Source organism: Crocodylus porosus, unplaced genomic scaffold (assembly GCF_001723895.1).
Source record: "Crocodylus porosus isolate Cpor-Errol unplaced genomic scaffold, CroPor_comp1, whole genome shotgun sequence".
Lineage (NCBI taxonomy): Eukaryota > Metazoa > Chordata > Crocodylia > Crocodylidae > Crocodylus > Crocodylus porosus.
In genome coordinates this window covers 206,371,934-206,391,994 of record NW_017728886.1, presented here as the reverse complement: position 1 = coordinate 206,391,994, position 20,061 = coordinate 206,371,934, and the positions used below count along the sequence as shown (strand labels likewise).

Here is a 20,061-nt window from a genome sequence, read left to right as displayed (position 1 = left end):
GCTCTCTGCACCTTCACCCAGTGAGGTGATCCCAAGTCTGGGAAAGGCTTGGGAAGCAGTCACTGCTCTGCTCCCAGTCTCCATGGGGGAAGACTCCCATGGCACATTCCCACGAGTGTGCATGTGCATTTCCCTGGGGATAAGTAGCAGCAGCATATAGTTATGTAGTTGCCCCTGCACATGCGCTCTGACATGCAGCAAATTGCCCTGGGTGGGGTAAGAGAGGCTGGGGCCAGGCCTTACCCAGGGTCCTGAGGGCCTCCTGGGGCTGTAGCAGTGGCAATCTGGGTGCATGGAGCCCAGCTGGCACCTGAGTGTAGCTCCGGCTGACTAGGCTCTGGTTTTAGGCAGCACACGCAGCCATGTGCACGACCCTGTATTTTATTTTATTTTATTTTTTTTTAAGATAATGGGATTTCCAGTATTATGCTTCTCTAACTTTCCACATAACAATGAATACCTACTGAACTGTATGAAGAGAAAAACAACATTCACCCCTGCAAAGTTTAAACAGATATTAAGTAGTTTATAAGCAACTTTTTGGGAAAATGTGCAAGTCACAGGTTTCAGCATTTTCAAAGTAAAATAAATCTGTTGAGATTCTTATATACAGTCGTATACAGTTTACTAAAAGCAAGAGCTATTAAATATTGGTATTGATAGTAAGTCTTATGACAGTATCTACTGATAAACTACATTATAGCAACAAGAGAACATGAGTAGCATGTGCCAATGGGGGGGGAAATGCCATGACATTGTGTAAGGTTACATAATATTTCTAATAAAGTCATATGTTCTCCCTTGTATATCATACTTAACTCTTTTGAAAGCAAACTGTAGAGGTCCAGAAAATTCAGTCAACTGATTTTCAAGATACTTGCAACATTCACAATTTCCAACTTTATTTTTTTTGCTTGTTTAAACCCTCAAAATCCAGATTACAGAGATATCATTTTACAAGCAAATATGTGTACATATGGAATAAATTATTTTGAGTAACTTCAGCCAATTTCTTTTCTTAGTAATTCAGTAGCTGATCTGTTCACACATTTATATAGCGCTCTACTCCAACAAGACCAAGACAGTGTCGCTTACAGTGGCCAGGCAAAAATGCTACCTTTACTAGACTAGAAATTTTAATCTGATTTCAACATTTGAGAACCGGAATTACTGAAACCTATGGAACTACACTAGTGTAAAACCTGAGAGAAGATTGAGTTTCTCAGTCTTATTGTGTAGATAACCCCCTTCTACAATAGACAAGATGCTTACCATATACTTAGGATTACAAGTTTTCACCAAAAGAATTTACCAGATTATTGTGAAAGCAGTAACCAATCTTCTGGAATTTCCCTAGAAATGATATATAGAGAATCTTAAAAAACCAAAACACTTGAGAACATCACTCTAAGTTTACCATTTTTGTTCAACAGTTATATTTTTATAGCTTACTGCAAGTAAGCAGAGGGACATCACAACAACATGCATGATGATACACCTTGATATGACTTTTCTACTGTTGGTAGTAGTTTTTTTTATACACAGCAGCTGTTCTGGTCTCTTGTGTACAATGAAATATTCAAATTCCATGGCCAACAAGTAATTCCTTGGCCATAAAAATGCAATCAGTTAGGGCATCTAAAATGCAACAAAGAAACTAGATATTACCACAGTCATTAAGGTGTAACTGAAGTTGCATAACTAACTGGACATATAGGATTACCATAACTGTGGTAAGGAAACATGTTGGAATAATATGTGTGATAACTATACCAGTGAACTATGTAAAGTGATTGCTCGTTTCATCCAAAACAGATACATATAGGATATTAGAACTTGTAAAGGATTTGCTTCAAGCATTACATTCACACTAAACCTGGTTTCTAAAGCAGGCAAAAAATGACACCTGGGAGAAAGTAACATTGGTTCTGCATTAGCTCCTCCCTGCAAGTACTGGCATATTCAGATAACAGACTGTAAGCAGTGTGTCCTTCAACACCGCTGATTTTAGAATAAAATCTCAACTTTGACCATGCCAATATGACTTCTGCTGTGGAGGAATTAAGTAGCAGACTTTTGAAATGTAATTATAGCACTGGTCTGAAAAGGTAAGGTTGGTTCTCTGCTGTTACAGCATGACTGTGTCTCCGATTTTCTAAAACGAGTCCTTTCAGCAACTGACATGATTTCTTAGAGGCTTCTCTAGTCCTAACCCACAATCTACCACTTATGCAATATGTGAGCTTCTCTTCCCCACCCCCTAAGGATATGGATCTGCCAGAAGAAAATAATTTCCTATTCTTAAAACTTTTTATGCTGATAATTGCTATGGCTTAGGAAGGTTGGAACCATTTCCACAATGGCTTGAGGTTTGCTAGAGAGAGTCCCAAGACTATAACTTTACCTCTGCAGCACTGCTGTCCCTGACATCCCAAAGCAGATGCACTTAGCTCAAGCAGGGTAGGCAAGCTGTGGTAGACTGCCAAGCAGACCTGTTTTTCATTCTTAAATGTCATGAGATCACCTAGGCATCTCACTGAATACCTCCATTATCCAAAAATAATTCATTAGAATGGACTCAAGAGGCTACAATAATCATCTTCAAGCTTCTACACTAAGGTTAGAAGGTTAACACTTTCTTTTTCTGCTTTATAAATGCTTAATGTTTTACGTAGCTTTGATTGCAAAGTATGGTACATTATAAACAATTAAAATTCATAACTGTGGTATAAGTGTGGAGGTACACGTCTCAAAAGCTTGAGAATGCAGCTGAAGGATATAATGTAGTGTAAACTGCAATTTTAATTCTTTTAAAATCCTAAAGGGACAAGAAAGATACTGGTACTATTTGTGCCCTATGGATAAACTTCCTCTATAAAAAGAGCAAAAGACCCCAAATATTTTTAAAACTTTATTTAATCTCAGACCCATTGCTATGTTACACTTCTTAAATTAAGGTTTATTCACTTCTGAAGTCAATGCTCCCCCTTGTAGCTTGACTGTAAAGTGAGATGAAATGAGAGAGGAATCTATGTCCCCCAAATCTGTCTCAGCTGGTCCAGTAAGACAAAACTGTAGTTAAAATTCATTTCTTCAGGGAGACATACAGATCATGATCTAATGTCACCCCTTTATTTATGAATTAGATAGAAATATGAAGAATTAGTTCATTTTTGTTCATTTGCAGTCAAACCAACATTGAATATTCTGCACTTTAAACAAATATAATACTTAAACAGAGGATTTTATTTTGCACTGTTTTAGCCATGTCATTATGAGTACCACCTCTCCCTCTCATCCTTACATCACCACCATAATAAGTACCAAACCATTTCCAGTTTTGGCTTTTATCAAGATTTTCCATCTGGCAGATTTTATTGTCACCCCCCCACTTCACAATAGACAAGATGCTTACCATATATTTAGGATTACAAGTTTTCACTAAAAGAAAAACTTTACACAGTCACTGTACATCTAGGTTGGAAAAGCAACCCCCAAAAAACAACACCCCCCAACTGTCCTGCATGAAAAATATACCTAGAAATGAAGTGTAAACAAGAGGTGGGGAAACAACATTATTAAAAAAAAAATCTTCATAATGTGCCACTTTAAATGGGTATCAATTCCTCCTGTATTTTTCATTCATCATTCTCAGTTTTTACCTACAGTATTCATTAAGGCAAACAGCTAATCCATTTTTGAAGAGGTGCTGTGGAAATTGTGAACAAACAGCAAACATTTGGCATTAAAATAGGTAACACACATGTAGCCTCTAGTAATATACATTAAGCATTTTTTTCTTGGACTTCAGGATAATGACAGAAGATAAACATGCTAACAATGTCAAAAAGGTTTAAAATTCAGCGTCCAAGCAATTTCTAATAATGCTCCTGTAGTTTTCAAGCTCTAAATAGTATAGAATTTATGCAAATGCATTAAAGAATTCTAGCTTGGCAAATACACCCAAGCAGGTTATTAAACTATATATACAGAAAGTAAATGATAAATACAGAATTAAAAGAGTCCTTTCTGCTTCTCTTTATAGCCTTGAAAATTGACAAAAACTTGAGGACAGCTCTACGATATTAAACATTAGGTAACCACAGTAGCTGGGAAACCTAACTACACAAACTGATTAAAATACTCAGATGACTTTGTAGTGTTTAATACAATTCAGTTTGTAGTCAAGGGCACAAGACAACATTTAACAAAAATAATCACATCAATTGACCTAGAAATCAAATGTAAATAGATATGAATACAATCTCCAAAATCTGTCTCTTAAGTGAACATTAACCATTTATTCAAAGTTATACAAGAATTTGAAGGATAAAGTCTTCTCCTGCAACATGAAACCAACTTACAATAGTTTCATGTGTCAGTTGAGCTGGAGTGGGGGAGGGTGAAAGAACAAGTTAGTAGGCCCCATTCAGGTAGCTAGAAAGTAAAAATAGGCTCAACAGCAGCCTCCACCAGCTTGTTGTCCTCCCTGATTGCCTGCAAGTGTTGCATTAGTAGCAGCATGTTGAGGGCCAATTTTAATTCCATTTGCCTGAAATAAGAAAAAGTTGAATACACAGTATAATTACTTTAGGCCATTTTATTATGCTAAAAGCACTGAAATAAGTTAATTTCTTTTTGTTTAGGAACCTATCTAAAACAAGATCTCTCTTCATTTTTGTGTGCAATAAGCCACAGCAAAATTCTATTTAAAAATATGCCTAATATCAATTAAGGAAGTAAAGTGGGGGGGAGGGCGCAGGGGAAAGGGAGATGCTTTCCTTCTTGTTTCCTTTATTTCCATTTAATTTCTGTAAAACAGTTCTGAATTTGAAAGCAAGAAAACAATCATTCAGCAAAAGTATTATTTACCTATAATTGCATACAAGAAAAAGGCTTTTTAAATAGTATATGTTCCTAACAAAAGCAAGAAAGAAAAGCAAAAAGGAGAAAAGAAAAGAAAAGGAAAGGAAAAAGAAAAAGAAAATTTTAAAGGAGAAAGGAACATAGATTCAAACCTCGACTGCTTTAATACAATGCAAAACTTTTCCTCTTTAGACAGCATTTCTTTCCATGTTGAATCAGCTGTACAGGCTAAGGGCATACGAGTGTTCTGTGTCATCAATAATTTCTATGATCCCCAAAGACATGGCTACTCGCCAAGAACCCACACACAGCGCAGCTCTTTCATTCATCAAACTCACACTTATATCTTAACCCTCACTCCCTCAAGTGGATTTTACCTAAAAATACAGCACTTTGAGAAAAGTAATACAGTAGCTTCAGAAATTAAGCTCTTAAGGAAACTTTGCGTCACAGTAAATCTCAGATTTATAGTGCTTGGCAGTTGTTCTGCAACAGTAGTAGCCTTGGGGTTTCTGGCACTAGCTCGGTATTGACAGCAGCTGATGTGGTTTCTTTTCGCTCTTTGACTCCTCTTTAATAAAAAGCATGCCCTATGGCTCATTGGTTTTGCCCCCTCTGGGCTGGTAGCAACTTCTTGAGGAATCAAGGAGCCAGACCTGGCATTAAGCCAAATAAATAGCATGGACTGTTGGCTCTTGACAGCATATTGCAATCAAAGCTCCATAAGGCACAGTAAAGCAGTCAGCTACTATATGCAACTCGACAGATACAATGAGCATGCCTTTTCAGAGGCCCTGATTACCATCCAATCTATATAGCATCAGTCTTTAAGTGAACAGCATCTCCTTAAAACCAACTCAAGATTATATGGCACATTAACCCTGAAGAACCTGAACTCTGAACAAATTGGATGAAAAATGTTAATGAGAATTTACAAATAGATTTTTCTGAGAAACTGGAGTTTTGTTTTCAGAACCAATGCATAAGGGTGAAGTTCTCTTTAGTCACAAGCCATTTAGTGCAACCAGCTGGGGTATTACTGAAACTCTGCAATGACATCTTGCTGATGTCTACTCTTGCCCTAACTGTATGTAATGTTTTACTTTGTAAACTTGTATGATAAGCAAGGAGCAGGTGGAACAATTTAATGCAGTTCTGTCACTTCCCTTACCAATTCCCAACACAGCAACATTGTAGTGACTGTCATTCTTATTCAGATATGTCAGACTGACAGCCCTGGAAAATGAATATCCTTATTCACAGGATTGGTATGGAATGGCTAGCGGCTGTGCAGAATTCCCTGTTGTCCTATTAACGTGTTTTAGCTTAGGACCTTGATGGGAAAGCTTAAGGGTGAAAGAAAAGTTTGTGTACTAAGGACATCTTCAACTGTCAACAAGTGTGACAAATGCTAATCATTCGGATGTCTTGTGGCAGAGGCTTTGAACAGGGGGTTGGACTAGATCACTTCCTGAGATCCCTTTCAACCCTAACTTTCTATGATTCTATAACAGCTTCTATTAGATTAACCAGATAGCTGCAAAATATGGCATTACTGAGGTGAATACTAGTTCACTGAAAATTTGACTCATCCCACCAACATATTTTACAAGAAGGTAGTGCAGGGGGGCACTTGGGAAACTAACTTGGTCAGAGGCATAAGTTTTCATAGGTGACAGCCAGCTTCATTAGATGCTACAAATAGGCTAATTACCCCTCACATTTCACAAACATACTGAAGAGCTATTATTTTAGATGATAGTAACCTGTTCTAAATTCAAACCAGCAATTTGTTAATGATTTCATAACTTCCAAGCTATCCAAGGCCCTCTATTGCAAAATAATGGTGCGCTTGAGAGCTGAAAGATTAGAGCAGAAATTTTCTGTGGTTCAATAATACAAAGGCTTTTTGAATTTCAGCATTTGTTTGGTATGAAACCAAAACAGGCTATCATTAGCTTTACTTTGAGCAATTTGTATAGACAAAGTAAAGTAGCTAATATTTTACTCCTTATAGAATCCAGTCACCTAAACCAGTATTTTTCAATCATACTTTATAGAATTCCTTCCAGTCCCCCTCCTAATACTAGATCACTCATGTAGTACATCTGGCCCATTAACACGGTCTCCCCATTTACACAGTGGAAAATTATCTTTGAAAGCAGATGACACCATATGGAGAAGTGGATGAAAGTGGATTTTCTTCTCTTTTGGGGATTTATATGATTTTGTGATGCTTCATGGATGGATAGGGTCACTTATTTTAATCCATTTTCATCACAATAGCAGACAATTTTATGTCAAAAGGGATCTATAAATATTCTATAATAATGTGTTTGGGTTCTCAGTTAGAATTTTGTGATAAACTTGTTCTACTAGATAACCCAAGCTCTTGTGAAAAGAGAGCAATGCTTTTGGAAAAAACCCCCAACAAGAGTATGCTATCAGAATATGGTAAAAAAATTACCTCATTATTGATATCAAAGACTCCTTCTTGGATTTTCTCGTAGATTTCCTTTGCAGTATTAATAAATGCCTACAATAAAAAAGGAATTTTAGATCAATTTGAGATGAAACAAATGGATACAATACGCTTTTCAAAGTAAAAAAATAACACATGAAAAGTCCAACCCTGATCTCACCGACTTCAATGGGAATCTACCACTGACCTCAACAGCAACAGGAATGAAGATGAGGTATAGTAACTCACCTGAAGAAGCATCAATCACAGCCTACAAATACTGGTATTTTATAACAACAGCATCTGTATTATAAAAGCTGCTGTCCAATCATTACTAAGGAAAGTGGTTTTTAAAATATAAATTACTCTTAAATACTTTATTTCTGGATCTTATGGATAATGTGGCAGATGGTTCTCCCCACTCTAAATATCTCTGTATCTTTGTAATATGTCACTCTAGATTAGAGTGCTTAGCAACATAAAACCACAGGGTACTTACGATGATGTTGATGTAAGGATGCTCTCTCTCTGTTAGACAAAACCTTATGCCATCATTTAATATTCACCTAATTTTAAGAATTTATCCTCTTCAATTAATCACGTACATGCAAAGCTAGACAACTGGTTGAGCAGTAAAAGCCAAAGATGTAGGCTTCAGAGAATTCAGAGCAAAGATTTGCCCAATAGTACATTTAAGGCCAAGCTAACATATTGTTAACTATAAGGATGTTAGTAGAGAAGGACTAGTTATCCATATCGAGATGCAAAAAAAAAGTTAATCTTTTTTTTTCCATTTATAGGTCAAGTAACTCCTAATAGGTAATATATAATTTAAGGTTTGATTGACAATAGTTAATATCTATACTCAATACTACAAACAAACAAACAAACAAAAAAAATCTCGTCTTGAAATACTCTCCCCCGTATCATTAGACAAGACATGCTATTTTCTTCAGAAGTCCACTACATCTGATATGGATCTAATTCAAATATAAAAAAGTAAACAGGGTTCACAGAGAGGAACAAATCATACCTTTCCTCATTTCTACAGTGGAAGCATTTGACTGCTGAACTTGCCACCAGAGCTTTGTTTCCTAATTAACAGGACTGATATGTTTTCACCTTTAAAGGCCTTACAGCTCCCCAGAGTAATCAATCTACTGCAGCTCAATTACTGCACCAAGCACATACCACAGTCAGTGAAGGAGACTTGAACGACTGCGGCAGGAGTGGAAAGATATGAATATGCATAAACTCTAAGTGGGTGATCGAATCATCACAGAGGGTCATGAGAATTTGCAGCAAAATAATGAGAAGAATTAATCATTGCAGATTCACAAGGCACTTAGGAAGTGAGTACGTTTTTCAAACGTGTGTTAGAGTTGAGGGAAAAAACTGGCTTTCAGCCAACTACAAATTGATTCACACTCCTCAGAAATTAAAGTTCTCCATATAAAGAGGGCGGAACCCCTCCCTTCCACCAGCCCCCAAACTTATCTTTGCTCCTGATAGCACACCATTTATTCCAACATCCATATACATTTGACTAATTGAAAACTATGGTCACAACTTCAGAATTAACACAGCTGGAATCTCTTACATGGATATTCACTTGCTCCCATTAGAGAAGAACATTAAACAGAACCATGAAGTCCTGAAAATGTGTTATGATAACTTCACATAAACAAGCACTTAACAATTGGCATGTACACCACAGTCCTAGAATTCATTACTGAGCATGCCTACTTCTTACAGTTGTTAACTTTATACTTAAGTCAAAGAAAAGCTATTAGAGTTTCCAGCTATTAGTTTCCAGCCAAAGCTTTATTTTAGACAAAGGAAAATGTGCGTTTATGGCAATGACATTAACTAAGACTTCTACCTAGGTTAAAAGTGTAAATCACTGTACTGAATTTGGTTGGACTACCCCACCCCCCGTGCTTAACTTATTCAGCCCAAGCTTAAGTACTTCGCTGAACTACTGTTCTTGTTCCAAAAATATAAAGAATAATTAAATTTTAAATCAATCAGTTATCTTAAATTAACTCCAAGTCACAGATTAACAGCTTGTCATTATGGCTCTGAAACACCAATTATTAGTACTAAAGCAGTTGTAGTCTGACATGTTACGCTGGGAAATAACCAATTCAATCTATAATCTATAATTCAATTTAAAAGTTTTGATTTCTCAGAAGAAAAATATTAGTTAAAATATACCATAACATGTTCCTCATTGGTACTGATTCAGAAGGAAAATTACTAGCCAGTTATGAAAGTGAAAAAATGTGTCATACCCAGCACTTAAAAAAAAACCCCAAAAAACCAAAAAAAAAACCAAAAAAAAAAACCCTAATTTTTTTGTGGGTTCTGATAAATTCATATTTAAACTAAGATGCACTTCAAAGCAAAAAAGGTAGTTTCTAGCACATACATTGGTACAAGAATTGGAAACTCAAATACATATAATGCTCATTGAAAGCTTCACATCCAAATGAATTCAACGCAATCATTATCTAGGGCAGTGGTCTCTGAAATAGGGTGCGCGCAAGACAATCCATTGGGGTGTGCGAAGACAATGTTAGAACTTCTATTTATATACCTATATTGGGGGTGCGTGCTCAAAAATTTTTTTTACTGATAGGGGGTGTGCAAATATAAATATACATACATTGAGGGTGTGTGTTCAAAAATTTTTTACTGATAGGAGTGCATGATCAAAAAGGTTTGGAGACCACTGATCTAGGGCATGGGTGACCAAGATAAGCCAAATGACGTGGCTCTGTGGGCCACGTGGGGCTCCCCACAGGTCTGGAAATTTTGCGGGGGGGCGAGTAGTGGCAGTGTTAACTGCTGTGGTTCTCCAAAAGCACAGCAATTAACACTGCCTTTGCTTGTCCTGCCACCAAATTTCTGGCCTTGTGCACCAAATCTGGCCTGCACACCAGCTCCACAAATGTGTTGGGCACCTACTTATCTTGGGGACCAAGACAATAAAATAAACTGCACTACACACAAGGGAAAAAGGGGTTAATATCCTTTACAACTAATGATTTCCCCTTTCTATTACCTTGGAAATTCATATCGGGATAAGTAACATTGCCTATATCTGTCTTTGTACTCATGTCAAGAATACATTCAGAGAAATTATTTTGTGTTTAAAACATTTGATATGGACTCAGATAATCTGGGTTCTAGCCACGACTTTACCACAGGTTAAGCACATTGGGCAAATCACTTTTTAGTGGTTCACTTTTCCTATTTATAAAAGTAAGGATAATTGCACCTCTCTACCTCTGAAGCTTGTTGCAATGATGAACTTTTTAATGAGGGTCTCTGCAATAACTATGAGGATGATTACTATTGCAAAGCTAATAATTAAATGAATTATTATTGATTTTTAAAAGGTCCATGAGCACAATAATGGAAAAGCATTTATATTTCTGTTTTCATTTAAAGAAAAGAACACTTTCTCTGCTGAAAACTCAAAAAATGTAACAATGACATTTTCTGTTCATGTAACATGCTGCCATCTGGTGGTCATATTCAAACTGCATCACTGGAAATCAATGAACCAGCTGGTCAACTATCTGCAATACCATCACTTTTACTGCTTAAATGCTATAGTATTAGATGTAACAATGAAAAAATGTAAAAGTAAGTTACAAAATACCAGTCAGACAAATATGACTTTTAGCCATATTTAGTTAAGACTTTAAGTTAGTTAATTCCTGGAGTTACATTTCTTACCTTTTCCCCTCCCTCCATTAAATATTAAGATAAAACAACAGAAACTATTGTGGTATTAATAATGTATGACTAACTAAAAGGTGTGCCTCAGATAGTCAATGAAGCCAAATATATTTTCAGGTGGATAATAGAGAAAAAAAATATAGCAAACTTGCATAGTCATTGCCATTCATTATACCTGGTTAGTAGTTCTACAACAAAATTCTTTTAAAGGGAATGCTGACTTATTAGTAAGCCTGAAATGTTTTCTTTGAGACAACTCAAGTTCAAAAAACTTTTAAGTCAGACCTTGCAATGAATTCTTGGTGGCTTGCCCTCGACTTGGAAACCTGACCCTGACCAAGAGCTGGGGACCCAAACCTTTACATACACTGCCTCACTGCTGTTTTGCAGTGGGGACCTGCAAGCTTCATGTCCTTGGGTCCTGGGGAAGTCTGCCTGGAAGTATTCCAGGACTCAATTCAGGAACAGCCAGCCATGCAAGCATTTCTAGGTTCTTTGCTATGGAGTCTGAAAACCATGATCAGCTAAGGGCTTATCTCCTGACTCTTTAACAAGGAACCTGGAAGCCCCAACAACTTCAGCTGGAGCCAGGGTTCCCAGAACTTCCACACCTCTTGTTTGCAGGACTGGAACAGACTTCAAGGATCTCTGGAGAGGCTGTTCTGGAAAGCTTTGTAACTTCAAAATAGTCCCTCACCATTGAAAAAGATATGAATATCTATTTCAGTGAGGAGCTGCAAGGATCTGGGAGGTTGGCAGTACAGCACAATTAACACCCCCCCCTCCCCCAAAAAAAAGAAATTACATTTAAAAAATCTCCATAGAACTGTACACTATGCTATTTAGCCAGTTCTAGTCTTCACAAATTTCCAATCCTCCCATAGTTTAAGAAGCACCATTCCATATCCAAGTCTTAGGTTTAAAACACTTAACATTACACACTTAATTACACAAAACCCTCATGTTAAGTAGAATTTCACTAGCAAAATTATGTTGAATAGCTGTTCCCCTCAGATTAGCATTTAAAAACAAATCAGATAAATAAGCTCGTCTTAGAAGAACAGCATAATATGCTTTGAAAAAAGGTTTACATTAGGGAAAGGCTGAGTTCTAATAACAATTTAGTCTAGTTAAAAGGCATCTTTAAAAAAAAAAAAATTGAATCAGTTCCTAGTTGTTGTGTCGGCCACTTTATCTTCCATTTATGATTGACTATTATCCCTGTAGAAACTATACATGAATTGCTTACATGGATAATTAATATTAGAAAAGATATTTTTAGGATCCTTTAATGCAATTTAACAGCAGGAAAGAAAGAATCAGCATCACATGACCAGTCAGTTCTCATACACCAGACCCAGTGCTCTAAAGACCAAATTGTGAACTGCTGGTTTAATCTATTCTGAGATTTCATTGCAAGTATCAAATCCACTATTAAGTCATTGTATTAATACACCACTGTGTTTAGAAGTCACAGTTCTAGTGGACTTAAGTCTTGACTTGGAACACCTGAAGCTACTGAAGTGTATACCCTTGATAGCAAATGTAGGACTTCTACACAGGGATAGCTGTAACGATTAATAAAGCCTCATTAACCTAAGGCTATGCACAAGGCTAGGAAACCCATCTCATATAATGAACAAAAATGACCACAAAAACAAAACACCAGAAGCCACACCAGAATACATCTAGCCCAGTGGCTCTCAATCCATTTAGACTAAAGGTACCTCTCAAAAGACTTGAGGTCCCCCTCAGATATTGCCAGCTCTTAGTTTTCTAAGAAAGCCTAGATGAGATTAGAGCTGGTGATTTCACAGATAAGATGAAACTGCATGTAGACATGAGCACTTTTATGCTGCAAAACTGAAGGCAAAGTTCAAGAGGACGAAGAAGGTTAGAAGAGGACAATGATGACTCAACCATTCTTAATTAAAAAAAAGATATAAACACTAAAAAATGGGTTCAAAATCCTAAAGGAGTCAACTGAAGAAAACCAAGATATTGATTCTTTGTAGGAAGACACCAGAATGCTACCTATATCAATGGTTCTCAACGTGTTTAGATTTAAGGCACCACTCAGACAATGCCATTTCACTTGTTCTTGGATTACAGAAAAATTCGTAAATGATTTTTCTATTGCAAATAACTCCAAAAGACCATAACAGGTCAGAATATTTTTGATACCATGAACTTCTATTTGAAATTTCTAGATTGAATCTTATGAATCATGCACCAGTGTTTGCACACCTAACAGTGCTAATGTTAAGTGGCACCCCATAGCATGTTGCTAAAAAAAAAAAAAAAAAGAGAAAATTCAAGTAAGTGACGAAAAGAATACAGAGCTCTAGGCAGCTCCCCGTGTTTTTTATGGTCACTCCCTTTCTGAATTTGCAATGCCATTTTGGGTCAATTTTCTGGTCCAAGCCTCACTGTTGTAATAAAATTTCTGTGGATCTTGCAACCCCACTTATTAAAAAACAAACGAATGAATGATAGGCAGAACATTTTCAGGATATCTTAAAATGAACCAAGTGAATGACCAAATAGGAACATGTATCAAATGCCTACTACTAGAGCTTGTTACAGAATCATGAAACATTACAGTGGCATAAATTGGAAAAGCCAGCAGTAACCATAATACTGGAGACACAGTTGGAGAGGATAATTGTATTGAAGAGATGTTTAAAGCAAGTAACAACACAGCCCTCCAGATAATCTTTTAAAATAGAACATGGAATGAAAAAAAAAAAAAGATCCAGTACAGTAGAAAGAGGGCTTATGGTAAAATTGCCAAAGAAGTGTGACCTTGCCAACTGGAATAACCAGAGAGAAATCGCACTATTTCCAGCATCTAGGAAAATTACATTCCAGAATGATGTTGCATGCATCAAAAAACAAACTGATCTCAAGTTGGGAGAGTGAAAAAGGCAGCCTGTGTGTCATATTGCTTTTTAGTTATGGTGTACCAGCCACTTCTTGCTATAATCATAAGATCTTTGATAGAATATGCAGAGACTATTTTTTAAAAATTGTGGCATACTTTGGAATATTAGTAAAAAAATTATCCAAATTAGATTTATATAGCACTGAATGGGCAATCAGAGGAGGGATCAGTCAGTGACAGTAAAGCAAGAGTTCACCCTGGTCACTGACTAGATTTTGAAGAAAGTAACCACAGAATGCAACTGAATAATTTCAGGAACAAAAGATAACTCACATTTGATTGATCTTGATATTACTAATGATACTGCCTTGCAAGGGTGGGGAGAATGGAAGGGAAAAAAAGGAAACAAAATCAATTTATTAGCAGCGGTCAGTTATTTAGGGAGCAAAATCTGCAATGATAACAATCGCCATGTTACATGGGGAAAAAAGAAAAACCCAAACCAGGAAACTTTCTAGATTTTCCCCCCTACAAGTTCATGAGAGTAATGAGGGAGAGAGTGCGGCTGGGGCTGGGAACAGGACAGAGCCACAAGCAACTTGTCCAGGGGGAACAGTGTCCCATGGCTGCATACACTCCCGGAGGAGTCATGGGTGGCACATGGCCTCAGGATCTGTGCATGGAGCAAGGCCCGGCTGCTGCTGCAGGCTAGGGCCAGGGGCAGTGCCAGGCTTTTCCTAGAGAGAGATAGGTCAGGGCTGTGCTCGTTGTGGGCAGCAGTGTTGGGAGAGGGAGACCCCTGTAGCTATCCCCAGTGCTACCGCCACTCAGGTGGAGCACAAAACCCCTCACTGGAAAGAGCTTGGTGCCATCCAAAGCACAGCAGCAGCAGCCTACCCTCACACCCCATGCACAGATCTGGGGCTTACATGTCTTCTATGGCTCCCCCCCCAGGGGTACATGCAGCAGTGGGAGCCTCCCCATCTCCCCATGGATGAACCAGTCACAACTCTGTTCCACACTCAGCCCCACTACCTCCCTCACTGCAGGGGCCTTGATTGCGCCCCCACCTTCCCTGCTCCCCAAAAGACTTATTAGCCTGATGCTGCTCTGCAAGCTGCTGGGCTGACCACGTACATGCTGCAGCTGCACATGCATACGGCATTTACTGGTGACATTATTGGTCACATCAGCCAAAAAAAAGATTGCTGATAAGGTTTATTAAGTCAGGTCTGTTCCCTTGGTCAATGCAGAATCCAAAGTGTGTGCGCGCGTGTGTGTGTGTGGGGGAGGGGGGGGTTGGATTATTATTCCAAACTTTCTTCTCCCCAGTCATCAGGATTTCACCAATTCCTGTGGAAAATTAATCTAAAAGTCACCACTAAGATAAGTGCTCCCACAAGGTGGCCTATATTTCTTTTGCTTAATTTCATCTAATTAATTCCAGCTGGATCACCTTAAAAGTTTATCACCCTGCTTGGTGTTTACATCATTCAAAATACCTGTAGACTGTCCGATCACCCTTAAGGAAACAGAAATTTTGAGTTTAGAGGGCTTACTGGATCTATCCTTTAGACCTTTATAATTCCTTGTTTTTAAATTAATACCTCCAGGTCAGTAATCTCTTTTTTGGACACCTTCAAATTTTTTGACATCTCTTTAGTGCTGTATTTATAACAAAGTTCTTGTTCTGGGTACCCAATCTCAATAATGCTTTGTGGAAGCATTATATTTACCTCCCTTGTCTATGATGCGACAACTTTTGTTTATGTAGCTCACAGCAGCACAGACTGCTCATACTTCATCAATTAAAAAAACCCACCAAAACCTGACCTGTTTTCATACCTTGCGTACACTTCTGTACATACTTTCCTTTAGTATTTCCTGAATCTATTATCTTGTTTTCGTAAGCCAGCCAAAAGTTATAGTATTCCCTGCCCACATTTTTAACTTCTCTAGGTCCTTTTACTTATTTTCTACTCACACCATACCTTAATTTGGCATCGTCTGCAAATATCATTAAAATGGAAGTTTATCATTTTTATGAAACAGGATGATTTCTAGCAATTGCTAAAGATTTCCCAATAAAGCCAAAATATTCATAACAATCAGGAACTCTCTTCTTAATTCTCCCCAGCCCAAGAGACAAGCACCTTGACCCAAAAAGAATTACCTAATTCTGAAGAACCCTGACAGATGTTAATTTAAATCACACAATGGGATCTAATCCCAGATTGTGTTTGCCAGGGCAAAGGGGTCCCAAAATGGAGGCCCAGTACCATATCCAGCTGATCAGAGGGATTAGACATGTGTCCCAAACCCTCCTGCAGCCTCCTGCCCAGGACACAGCTGCACCACGACCTGTTAAAGGTGCAACCCACAAGCTGGGACGTCTAAAAGTTTCAAGGCCTATACGCATCACGTAGCTTTAAAATGTCCCAGCACATGGGCAGACAAGGTTCTTCAAGTAAATCTTGTGTCTTTTATTAGACTAAAATAATTGGAAAATTCTTCTTTGCAAGCTTTTGGGTAAAAACACTGTTCTTCAGGCAAAGGGAGTGTCACAGCTACAACCAACACCCCAGCATGTGGGCTGCACTGTGCGCATTCTAATGGAAAGGCGAGCCCCAGATCTTGGGCTCCTCCTGAACCTGGAATACTCAAAGGATGCACATGCAGCTGGGCTGCACATGGTCCGAAGTAGTCCTATTTTGGAAATTAGTTTCCCAGTCTCAGACTCTTACTCTAGCATGTTCATGCCACACATTGAAATTAAGTGCAATATGAAGCACCAATGAAGGGGACCAGTCACAGGGCAGCCCCTGGATCCAGGAAGCAGCTGACCCCCATCCCTTGAAAAGCATATACTACAGCTGATGCACCAGAATATATAGTGCTATCTTAAATTCTGTTTATGTAACTAAGGGTTTTTCCTTAAAGCTCCACTCTTGAAATTAGGAGGCACATGTGGAGGCTGCCTGGTTTAAAGTTTGTATCTAACTTCTCTAGATTAGACAAATGGCACTTCTGCTGATGCTTCTGGGAGCGAAGTAGTTAAGGGGTCTTTTCGGCTTCCCCGAGGTGAAGTTGTTTTGCTTTGTGTTTGTTTCTCTCTCATAATAAGAGGTGCACTAGCTAGAGCACAACTAGAAAGGTATTTTTCAACAGTACGTAAGGGATGCCAAAATCAGACTGAACAGTTATTACACCGTGCTAGCTAACACAAAAAACCCTAACAAAAGGAGAGGTAAATAATAAAGTTAAAACTCTCTTCCGGTATTTTATATGGGGCTTTTCTTCTAGGGGAGTGTGGGGGTGGGTGGGAGAGCAGAAGGGAAGCAGACATTTTTGATTTTGGAACATTTCAGAATTGGAGGCATCCCCCTCTGTACTCCACCAATACATGTTTATCAGGCATGCTATGACAGGTAGAAATTAAAGCCGATCCACATATATTTGTAGAAAACCAACATGGCACAAAGGGTAATCCCTACATTCTCAGTAACTTAAGACAATCTACACTACACTGTACAAACAGTTTTTAAAATAAAATTAATATTAGGGTTTCAAGTAATTTTAAAAAGGGACGAGAAACAGAATTCAAAATGGTGCATGTAAAAGAATGTGGAATTTAAAAATGCATAAGCATTAAAGGACAGCAACTTAAAAAAAAAAAAAAAAAAAAATCAACCATTCTATTAAAAGATTATCAACAGAAATTTTAATTACCTCCTCTACATTAGAAGCAGTTTTGGCAGAAGTCTCCATAAAGATGAGTCCATGCTCTCGTGCAAATGCTTCACCTTCTTCTTTTCTCACTTCTCTTCTAGATTCTAAATCGCTAAGATGACAAAGCAAGAGAGTTACTTATCTGAATGAGACTATACTGCAAGTAGTACCCTTTGGAGATGCTTCTAGTCATGTCACATTCATTTGCATCTCATCAAGCGAACCATTCATACTTGTTAGAATCCTTATGTGAAGTCAAATTAACGGAAGTACAGCACCAATACCATAAGGGATACTCTTGGCTAGGTACAGAAATTATACATTAACAGGTATAAGTGTTTGGAAACCAGCTTAAACCTGTAGCAGAACAGAAATTCAGCACTCATGGACCAGTTTCAAAATGACAGAACCCAGTTTAAGACAGACCTGGATGGATATAGTATCAGATTTAATCAGTTTAGATTAGACCGGTTTATTGAATTTCTATTCCAGATCCCCTCCCAACTTAAGTTAGGTGGCAGTCCTCCTGACATCTTAGAATGCTTTGCAGCCCCCTGCTAACCCTCCCTTTCAGTGCAGGTAGGCTAGTCTCCAGCAGTGGTCTTCTGCTCTGGTTGAGCCAGGTTGGTTCCGCCCCTGGGCTGTCATGGAGCTGAGGCAGCAAAGCCTCTGCTCCCCAGCCTGAATCTTACCTGCACTAATCAGCTGGGTGGGGTAGTGGAGGGAGGGAAGGAGGGAGGCAGAGGAACAGAACCCCCCACCCTGGGGGGGTTTCCCCACAAGCTGTGGTCTTCACAACTGGCAGGAGCCCTGCACTGAGGGGGTTGTCACCTGGCCAGGATGGGCTGTGCAGCCTCCTCCCTCCCCCTTCAAGTCACTGCCTCTTGACTTGCAAGGGGGGTGGGAACAGAAAAGAGCCCACAACCTTGGTCCCAGTCCATCCCCTCCCCTGAGCTGGGGTTTGCCCAGCTGGGGGAAACCAAGTGCTATGGGGTCTCTCCCCCAGACCTGGTCAGGCTGCACAGCTCTTCCCCCCCATGAGACATTACCTCTGACCGGCAATGAGGGGGAAAGGAGAAGGAAAGGGAGAAGATTGGGGAAACAGAGCATGCTGCCCTGGTCCTAGCCCCCTGGAGCTGGGGTCTCTGGGACAGCATCCAGCTTGGAAGTGTTAGAACCATGGCAGGGGGCTCCATTTCCATCCCACCATGGGTCAGAGACACTGACTTGGAGGGGCAGGGCTGTACAGTCTGACCCAGCCAGGCAGGGAGAAGCCCACATCACATGGGTCTCCCCAAGCTGTGCAGACCCCAGCTTGGCAGGGCTGGGACTAGGGGCAGGGGCTCAATTCCTGACTTCTCTCCCCCCCTCCCCAATCAGATGCACCAACTCATGAGGGTGGAGCTGCACAACCTATACCAGCTGGGGAGGGGAAAGCCAGCTGGGCAGACCCCAGAATGGAGGGGCTGGTGCCAGGGCAGGGGCCTCTACTGCCCCCTCCCCTCCACTGCCACAAGGCTGGGGAGAGATTCTGGGCTGGATTCCTCCTGACTCCCTCCCTCCCCCCCCCCCGAAAGCAGGGGGTTGGGGCATGTGTTGGACAGGCAACCATGGATGGCCCCAGCTTGGCTGGGGTCAGCTGCTCTTGGTAACACCCAATAGGTTGGGAGGTGTGTGGGACTGCCTCCCACTTTCTGGCCTCAGCCAGCGCAGGCATCTGCCTGCATCCCCCTACCAAAGAGCGAATGCAAGTTCCATTCGTTAATGATAGAGGTGCACAGATACATTGGTCCCATATCGGATCGACACCGATATAATGAAAATTGACAGTATCAACAATTGATTTTTTTGGCCTGATAATGTCACTGATAAATGCCCCCATGCATGTGCACAGCTGGACACCGCTTTCCAAGTTGCCAGGCCACATATCAGTTACCATATCAGTATCAACCGATATGGCTCCTTAAAAAAAAATCGGCCATTGGTATCAGCCCCAAAATCCTCTATTGGTGCACCCCTAGTTAGTGGTGGAACTGATGCAGCTTAGAGAAACCTGCACAGATTATATCAATTCCACCTCAGGCTTTCTGACAGTCTGTACTTGGCCCTTAGCACTGATGGCTAAAAATAGGTGTAATTTCTAACCCAGAACTTCAGCCTGGTACCTACCTGAAACCCCACATTAATTGTGTCACAATTTATAAGATGCCACATGTGCAAACTATATATGGCATGGTAAAATAGCAAACCAAATGCAAAGATGTTCAACATACAATGTAGCACACATTCATTTGCACGTGCATTTTAAGGTGCATGCCCTCTGACAGACTGCAGTGCTCTTTTTCCACAAGTGCTGAGTGTGTGTGTGGGG

General features: G+C 39.4%; 1 protein-coding gene across 1 annotated transcript in view; it reads right to left on the bottom strand.

The window, feature by feature from the left end:
* Nucleotides 1–2,898: 2,898 nt before the first annotated feature.
* The window catches only part of RAB2A (RAB2A, member RAS oncogene family), a 74,784-nt gene continuing 57,621 nt past the window's right edge, over nucleotides 2,899–20,061 (bottom strand). Inside the window, exons 8-10 of the mRNA XM_019543090.1 lie at nucleotides 17,691–17,802; nucleotides 7,334–7,402; nucleotides 2,899–4,552 (exon numbers count right to left, since the gene is read on the bottom strand). Coding sequence (XP_019398635.1) covers nucleotides 4,457–4,552; nucleotides 7,334–7,402; nucleotides 17,691–17,802 — 277 coding nt within the window. The 3' untranslated portion in view covers nucleotides 2,899–4,456. The remainder of the gene's footprint in view (nucleotides 4,553–7,333; nucleotides 7,403–17,690; nucleotides 17,803–20,061) is intronic.